The sequence below is a fragment of the Austrofundulus limnaeus genome, unplaced genomic scaffold, assembly GCF_001266775.1.
Source record: "Austrofundulus limnaeus strain Quisiro unplaced genomic scaffold, Austrofundulus_limnaeus-1.0 Scaffold296, whole genome shotgun sequence".
NCBI lineage: Eukaryota > Metazoa > Chordata > Actinopteri > Cyprinodontiformes > Rivulidae > Austrofundulus > Austrofundulus limnaeus.
In genome coordinates this window covers 592,113-601,006 of record NW_013952698.1, presented here as the reverse complement: position 1 = coordinate 601,006, position 8,894 = coordinate 592,113, and the positions used below count along the sequence as shown (strand labels likewise).

The following is an 8,894-nucleotide window of genomic DNA, read 5'->3' as shown; positions in this document are numbered from 1 at the left end:
ATATATTTCTGTTTTAAAATTGATTTTATATCAATGGTAAACTTTAAATTTATAATGAACTACATCTCCCATAATGCATGTCAATTATGCATGAGAATTCCCTGTTGGAACGTGGGGGAGTTCAGAATTCAGGACTCACCACAACTCAACATTGAGTAAAACTCTGACTTTTTCTTTTAATAGTGTTTCTGTATTATTTATTTCACATTTAGTCAGTTGTTGTGCTTTTCAGTGTTCATAAGAGGACGTGTTAAAACACTGTTTCTATGCAGGAAGTACCAGGTAGAGCTCTATTATTGTTAGTTAGCGGTGCCCAGCCAGAGCAACGAGATGAGGAACATAATGTTTTCTGTTAAGTTAAAGTTAATTACAACTGGCTCCTTGGCCCTCGGTGAAAATGAGTTTAACACACTTGTTCTAACATTTTCCTATCTAAGTATCAAATTATAAAACAATGATGAGTTATATTTGAGTGTTTCTATAATAAATAAAATAACAAAGGTTTTACATTTTAAAAGAAGGGTATTATGCAAAATCTGCTTTTTTTGAGCTTTATGTGCTTTGACTCATTCATGCATGTTTGATAAGTCCTTGACTCTCCTCTGGCCATGTGGAGCTGCCTGAACACTTGCTGGTACAAAGCCCCGCCTGTTTGTACATAGCTCCACCCTGGAGCTCAGTCTGCAGCTGAGCTCCCGCCTCACAGAGCACCCCGCCCCCTGAAGCATTGTTGTGAAGATGTGCTGAAGTGGGAGTGTCAGAAATGGTAGGAGGTTCTTAAAGAGACAACATTTTCATAACAACTGAAGGTAAAATAGATACTTGTTGTATAAAACTGAACTATGTGCCTGGAAAATACATAATACTGCCCATTACATTTATTTAAGTGGTTTACAAAATAATTAGCATTATATTCAGAAGTACAATTTCCTTCATTTATTTTATTTATTATTCATTTACTAATGTGTGTTTCTATCTGTCCAAGTTTTGTTTGAGCAAACTAATAATACGTATTAATGACAATATATATGACTCGTGGTCTGCATCAGCAATCAACGTTTTTATAAATTAGGAACTGATAAAGTTTATAAACAGTACAAACAACTCACAGGTAGTCTCAAAAGTAACTTTCATTAAGTCAGAGCAGACTTTTCAAAAGTTGTTTTCATTTCTGTTTGTCATAAAAATGTTTCCTCACCCATAAGAATGATTCACATTTACCACCAGCGCTTATCTGTGCGTGCGCTCCGACGTGCACGCTCACCCCTTCCTGCAGCGGCGCTGAAAAGAACGGTGGAAATGGCGTCATTCTCCTCAGCACTGCTGGTCCTGCTGATGACAAAACATTACAGCCGAGTGTTGACACTGCCTATCAGCCCAGGAAGCTGGTGTTTACTGTGGAGAAGTTATCAGACCTGTCTGACTGTTCTCGCAGATACCCCCCCACCCCACCCCCCAGCTCTTTGCCAAGTGTGCGGTGTTGTTCTGTTGAACTGAACCTGGTGTTTCTGTCCTCTCAGGAGCGGATCGGTCACCTGGTGGAGGACCTGAACGATGAGCGCAGCGGCGCGGACCGCCTGATGGAGCGATTAGACAAAACCAAAGAGCAGGCACGTTCAGTCCCCCCCCCCCCCCCCCCCCCCCCCCATCATGCAACAATTCATAAATATCCTCGCCGTGTCTTATCAACGGCTGACTTCCAACACGACGACTCAGCCCTACATCTGTTTTCATTGTAAACACGTGGAGAGCTGACCTCTCAGATTTCCTCCTGGGCAACGAGAACTGCTTGTGTTTGTGAGTCCAACTTGGCTGTCAGCCACTTTTTGTAGTTTATGTTCAGTTGAAACTCACCACAGCAAACTTAATAACAATATTCATTTTAACTTTATTAAAAATCCTCCTCGGTGTGCCTGTGAAGAGGCCAGTTCTTTAGAGTAAAGGGCTGCAGAATAATCGACACTAACCCTTGTTTTGGGTGGGGTGTGAATGAAAAAAGAAACACTATTGTGAGCACACTCCCTTCTCTGGGCCTCTGGATCTGATTAGTAATGAGAGTTTTTAAATCTGTTGTAACCAACATTTCTTCAGAACAAATTGGAACCATATTCTGTCCTTTTCTTATGACGCATGAGCATATTTTTAGTCAATATTGGAGTTTGAAAACATGCGAGGGGAGGAGGGCTGATTTCCTGTGACGCTCTTTGAGAAGTAGACACAAAGTGTTGTTGAAGTCCTCCTGCTTACAGTAATGTTAAAACTGAAAAGGTGTTTCTAAATGTTTGCTACAGATGGATCAGATGAGGAACGAGCTGCTGCAGGAGCGAGCGGTCAGGCAGGACCTGGAGTGTGACAAGATGAGCCTGGAGAGACAAGTAGGAGACTGCAACACTGAACAACAAGACAGTTTCACATTTTACAGAGAGAAACTCTGAGCTTTATTAAAAAGAAAAAATACATATGTTGTACACTCAAAAAACAGATGTAGTGGATTTAATTTAAAAAATTATGTCAAGTGGTTCCACTCAACTGAACTGAGTAAAGGTAACACATTTATTTTACATTTACTCAGTTCAGCTCAGTGGAAGCAGTTAACAATTATTTTTAAATTAAATCTACTACATGTTTTTTGAATTTACAGGTTTGTTTTATGACACATTGCAAAAAAAAAAAAACAAGCAGCAGTGAAAAAGTCAAGCATCGAGCCCACCAACTGACTGTTTTGTCTCTTATTTACTTATTTACTGTATGTCCTTCCAATTAGTAAATTAGAAAAATTCCATCAAATTTACAGAATTCTTTTTTACTTTCACTTTATTTTTAAAGCTCATTCAGCTCAAAGTTTGACCTGCTTTCTTTAAAGTTAGGTTGAAAGAGAACTTTGTTTAGACGTTATTAATCCCAAAATTTAGATTTTATCCAACTGTTTCATGATGCTGAATCTAAACACTGGTCTAGTTCTTGTTCTCAAACAGTTTGATGTCTGTAGGCCAGTCCGTGCAGAGCTTTTCTTAAACTAAAGGAACAGTTTTTATGACTCTTATTTTGAAATGTGCCCTGTTCAAGTTAACAAATCCGTTTCAGGCAAAAAGTAAAGCAAAAGAGCAGACAAAACAATCTGTAAAAGTAGCTTGAAATAAATCACTGTCCTCAAAGGGACGGTTTAGATCAGTGGTTCCAAGCTGAGCCCCCACCATCCCTCACTACTCCCCACCTCTCCCAAAGATGTGTTCAACTTTCCTCTCTTTGTTAAAATAAAAAGTGAATAGTTACTGAGTTATACAGAGTTGTATTCAAATTGACTCATTTTGGTGATTTTTATATACAAACAATAAATTGATATTTTCGAAACCTCTGAGCAGACAAGGTTATGGACTCCCACTGTGCTCTATGGCCTGGGGTGGGGGGGGTGGTGCTTGATTTTGGTTTGGCAAGTGAAGTTCAAAGGGTTTGAGTTGAATAAGATTGTTGACGCCTGGAGCTTGTTTGTGTTGTCTTACCTCCAAACAAAAACAACTAAATACATCCTGTAGATTTAGTGTTGAGGTAAACAAATTAATCGGACAATATTTGTCAGTTTTTAGTGAATAATTGGCCACACTTGTGCACACTTAATAAATCATCAAATAGATAGTTAACATTAGTTGTAGAAAAGCTCATTAGTCTCTAATTCTCTGACCTTCTGTCATCACATCATAGAAGTGATTTATGATTTAAGTTTCCTTGAATCCTTTTTGTTTTTCCTCTGACAGAATAAAGACCTGAAGAGCAGAGTGACCCACCTGGAAGGAGCTCAGAGAACGAATCAGGACGCTGTCGTCTCCAAACTCAACAGCCGAGTCCAGGAGCTGGAGGAGAGGCTACAAGGACAGGAGAGGTGACGTCTTTTCATATTTTCCCGTGAAAACATCAGTAAAGTGCATTTGGTTACAGGAAGCGGCAGCAGCAACGTCATCTCTCCGTGCTTCCGCTCTCAGGGACAACACCAATCTGCAACAAGTGAACCGCAAGCTGGAGCGCAAACTGAAGGAGTTGCGGATGCAGGCGGACGAGGAGCACGTCAACCTGCAGAGCCAGACGGAGCAGGTATGTACGCCGGAGAGAGAGAGAGCCTCGAGCCAAGCATCAAGGAGCTGAGCTGAGGGCGGGTTTCTCACTTCGGTCAACTCCGCAGCTGACGCAGAGGCTGAAGACGATGAAGAGGCAGATGGACGAGGCGGAGGAGGAGATCGAACGTCTGGAACACTCTAGGAAGAAGCTGCAGAGGGAACTGGACGAGCAGCTCGAGGCCAACGAGCAGCTTCTGGGACAGCTGGGTGCGCTGCGCAGCGAGATGAGGTGAGGTGGCTTTAAAACACCGCCACGCTAACTTTACCCCCCTGGAACTCCTAAAGTCAACCTTATCCTTGCGTTTACAGGCGTAGGAAGAAACCACCTGCCATCATCAAGGTCATGGAGGACAACATGAATGACGTGGACGACCTCAGTTCTGATTAACTGAACGAACACAATTTACTGGACTTAATGAAGCAATATCTTATTCATTTAATCATAACTACTCAGGCTTGATTTAACCTTTTTTACCTACTAAAAATGTCAGCACTGACCTCTTGTGGTGATATTTATAACTGCAGCTTTAAAAAGAAATAAGCAAACCACTGCAGTTACGTACTGATTTGTTGTTTTACTTTTATAGATAAATATAATGCAGCGTGAATGGAAATTGTGAAAATCCTAAAAAATCTGAAACTAATAACTGCACATATTAAAAACACTTTTGTAATATATGCCTCCAGAAACTTAGAACAAAAATAAAAGCAGACGCTTGACGTTTCTGAACATTTCAGCCTGCTTTTTCTTACTTTTCAACATTTGTGTGGTTTTATTATTTGTGGCGTAAAGCTCAGCCTGTTGATGGGGATGCAGTGAGTTGTTGTTCAAACGGATCAATAGTCTGTGCTGCTGCGGCTGCGGTCCAGGCTGCAGCGGTGGGGATTTGACTCCAGAGGTTTCTTGCAGCTGGACGTGCGCCACTTTGAGCAACTTGCTGAAACATGAGGCAACACTGTGCTCTGAAACATGGAATATTCAAGGAGTTCCTGGCAGAATTTCTTGGGACTTTTGTTCTGGTTGTAAGTACGATTTATGTTTTTTCTTGTGAAAAATAAACAATGTGGGACAGTGTAGAGCAGCTACAGTTGTTTCCAGCTACAGATGTTTGTTTTTTTCCTGTCAGCTGTTCGGCTGCGGCTCAGTGGCTCAGAACGTCCTGAGTCGAAACACTCTGGGCGAGCCGATCACCGTCCACATCGGCTTCTCCGTGGGCCTCATGATGGCCGTGTACGTGTCTGGGGGGATATCAGGTAATTTTTAATTTTTTTAATGACAACAGCATTAGATTCTGGCCGGACCCTCCCCACCTTGCAAACCCACAAACAACACTACAAAATATGTAAAGAAACAAACTTTTAGAAGTTATTTTTTTCTCACTTTAATTCACTGTTCAACAATTTTTTCATTTGCTTAGAATAAGAATTTTATTGAAACTGAAAATCCAACTTATTTAATAATAAGAACAGAACAAAAAATAGCATTTCAACATATTATAAATTATATTATAATATAATGACTGAAAAACATTATATTTATGATAATTGTTTAAAACATTAACTAGATGTCCTTTTTTACTACACATTGAAAACACTATTATAGACTATATAACACTGAGTCAACATTTTAAAAGGGTCAAAACTTGTTGAATTGAAATCTGTTTTGTACCATTGTTCCCTCAGAACCTTCTGTTTGAGACAATTTGTGAAACCATTTATATTTTAACAGAAACAACAATGTGACAGCTCCTTGTTGTCTGTTCTGTAAACTCAGCTTTGTAGTAACCATAAAACTTTATGGCTTCCTGTCCAGCCATGTGCCACCTCCACACCAGACGCGTGCCAGCTCTCTGTCCAGATTCAATGAATGCGCTCTGAGCATCGATTTATCAGCCTCTGTGGGGTCACACAGAACCCCGGGCAGCAATCGTCCTCCAAACTCCATTGATCTGAAGCTTCAGCAGCTACGGCTCAGATTAGTCCTTCTGGCCAGATCAGAAGGACCGACGGGCTTTTGTAGAGACATGAGAACCTTTTTCATAATTACCAGTTCTGAGATGTCGCAAACTGAGACCCAAGAATAAAACAGAACAAAACTGCCAAGCACACAAATTAAAGAGTCCTAATAAGGAGTTAGGACAACTTTATTATAACGTATCCTAATCCAGAATTTATATGTTTGGGTACATGTTCATACCACCAGCATGGCCTGATCTGCTCCACAGTTAATCATTTCAGCAACATTTTTGGCATCGTTTAACGTTTATGATCTGTTTTATTTAGAATGGAAAAGGCTGAAGTGTTTAAATCTTTCGGTTTTATTCTTTTTATTGTAACTTTTTCAGCCAATCTCATAGTTCCCACACATTACAAAAGTATTTCATACCAGTTAAACGTGCCACAAGACCTTAAAGCAACTAACTGAGCCGTGAATCTTTTGCAACATGCGATGTAGTTTATGATGTTTCAGCTTTAGAAAAATCATGTTGAATAACAAAGAATTTAGGTGCGTTAAAAGGAACTGCCTACTGTTAATAAAAAAATAAACTTTTAGCTTATTTTCCTGCCATGATTGATGACAGAGAACTGCTAATCAGTGACCATTATTCTGTCTCTTCCTGGAGTCCTCTGGGAGGCTGCTCTCCTTCTACTGCATCTCATAAAGGTGTCAGCCTCACCGGTGATGGAGAGGGTATTAATCCAGACGCCCCCGCCCCCCAATTACCCCCACACCCCCATCACGTTCTGCTTTGTCCTCTGTCTCAGGGGGCCATGTGAACCCCGCTGTCTCTCTGGCCATGGTGGTTCTGGGCAAACTGAAGATCTGGAAGTTTCCCTTTTATGTCATCGCTCAGTTTCTGGGTGCTTTTGCAGGAGCTGCTGCAGTCTTTGGACTTTACTACGGTAAGCTATTTATAGATTTATTTATACCGAATGTAACTCGTTTGGTTTTAGCTGCATTATCATCACTTTAAAAGAGAAAATGTCTGTTTGTCTTCATCACAGATGCCTTCATGGAGTTCACGAGCGGGATTCTGTCGGTGACGGGGATCAACGCAACAGCTCATATTTTTGCCTCCTACCCTGCGAGACACCTGTCAGTTCTTGGCGGCTTCATTGATCAGGTGAGCTCTGTGACCCAGTGACCTCCCCTCCATTGTGCTCTGCTGCTGGGCCCTATTCAGAGTCCAAACACAGGAAGAAAGTCTGGCAAAAGCAGTTAATGCAACATTGATTGCCCCGCTTAATCTGAGAGAACCCCCGCTTCTGTTTGGTTTGGGTCTAATGACCTGTTTCCAGGCATTCTCTGAAAGGTCACATCCACTTAACACTTTTAAAATAAAAATGCCTAAAATTAAAAACAACACTAAGAGGGCTGCTGGAAAAAGGAAATCGGTCACAGTTAAGTTATTTATTTAAGTCTTGGTCTGTTATTGTCACTGCTATTGTTTTCCTCCCTGTGTTCATCTCCACACACATCTGTTCTAAATATGCAATCAGCACACCTGTTTTCATTCAGCAATCCACACTCCTTTAAGGTGAACAGATTTCCTAAATTAAATCCAAGGATATTTTCAGGTCAGAGATGAAAACATGATTATTTATTATCAAGATGAAGTGGGACAGTTAAAGTTTCAGTCATTTGCACAGATTGTAAAGACTGTAGCTAGCGGTCAAGCGTGACAAAGGTGGGTTTCAGTGACATCACACTTTATGTTCACACAATCATTTAACAGAAAATATTTCTGCCTTACACACCTTTGAAGTACGTCACTCCTGGTGTCAGTTTATAGCTGATAACACAGACCTAAACACCTAACCAGAGCAATTCACTTTTACACTCATGAACATCTCTAACAGTCAAACACACACACATTTAACGTCCACCAAGTTACCCAGCATTCCTTGCAGCTACATATGTTTTTAAAGCGGTGCACTCTGCCCTTCTACTCAGTAACGTTAACAGCAGCGTGACCAGCTTCTGTAATATCATTATATGCAACATTGTTCTTCTCATTCATAAAACTCTGAATTCAAGGACATTTCCGGGGACAGCTTTAGTTGGGGACAGTTGGTCTAAAATGAGGACTGTCCAGGAAATCAGGGACATCTGCTCCTTGACTCTTATACTCTTGGTTTTCTTCAGCTCACATCAGTGTTTTGTTGGTTTGACTAGTTCAGATTCTAGTTTTGATCACAAACCTGCTTTCTGTTGGTCTTTAAGCCACAAATTCAACACACGTCAAAATCATCGATGATGCTTTAGGGTTGTTGCTGTTTTATCCCGACTTCACTGTTCACTAGAAAACTGTACAAGTTAGAAAATGATGTTTGTACAAAGCCTCCATGTGATATCATATAATCAAACTAATTACATCTCTTAAACTCAGTGACATACTGAACACTCAGTAGGTGTAGGTGTTCAGCGCCTGTGCTAACCCAGTGTTAGCATCTATTATTGTTGTTGATCTTTGTCTAACCAGGCAAATCCCACTGAGATCACACATCTCTCTGCAAGAGAGGCCTGAAGGCAGCGTGAACGTGTGTTTTTGTTCTGTGGGAGGAAACTGGAGAAAATCCATGCAAACATGAGGAGAACATGCAAACTCCCCAAATGAAGAACCCCAGACCCAACCTGGTGTTTGAACCTGGGACCTTCTTGCTGTGAGGCAGCAGTGCTAATCAGCCATGCTGCCCACTTCTTGTCCTAAGAACAGATGACAAAAAGCACAGCAAAAAGTGGATTTCTGAACATCACAGGAAGTCAATATACAGTATAAAAAA

General features: G+C 40.8%; 2 protein-coding genes across 2 annotated transcripts in view; both read left to right on the top strand.

Moving 5' to 3' along the window:
• LOC106526818 (cingulin-like protein 1) overlaps nucleotides 1-4,839 on the top strand; it is an 18,972-nt gene extending 14,133 nt beyond the window's left edge. The window contains exons 14-19 of the mRNA XM_014021504.1: nucleotides 1,521-1,610; nucleotides 2,292-2,375; nucleotides 3,753-3,877; nucleotides 3,978-4,086; nucleotides 4,175-4,338; nucleotides 4,419-4,839. Coding sequence (XP_013876958.1) covers nucleotides 1,521-1,610; nucleotides 2,292-2,375; nucleotides 3,753-3,877; nucleotides 3,978-4,086; nucleotides 4,175-4,338; nucleotides 4,419-4,497 — 651 coding nt within the window. The 3' untranslated portion in view covers nucleotides 4,498-4,839. The remainder of the gene's footprint in view (nucleotides 1-1,520; nucleotides 1,611-2,291; nucleotides 2,376-3,752; nucleotides 3,878-3,977; nucleotides 4,087-4,174; nucleotides 4,339-4,418) is intronic.
• An 85-nt stretch (nucleotides 4,840-4,924) lies between these two features.
• The window catches only part of aqp9a (aquaporin 9a), a 6,867-nt gene continuing 2,897 nt past the window's right edge, over nucleotides 4,925-8,894 (top strand). The window contains exons 1-4 of the mRNA XM_014021506.1: nucleotides 4,925-5,132; nucleotides 5,237-5,363; nucleotides 6,876-7,013; nucleotides 7,116-7,234. Of these exons, the coding sequence (XP_013876960.1) occupies nucleotides 5,055-5,132; nucleotides 5,237-5,363; nucleotides 6,876-7,013; nucleotides 7,116-7,234 (462 nt within the window). The 5' untranslated portion in view covers nucleotides 4,925-5,054. The remainder of the gene's footprint in view (nucleotides 5,133-5,236; nucleotides 5,364-6,875; nucleotides 7,014-7,115; nucleotides 7,235-8,894) is intronic.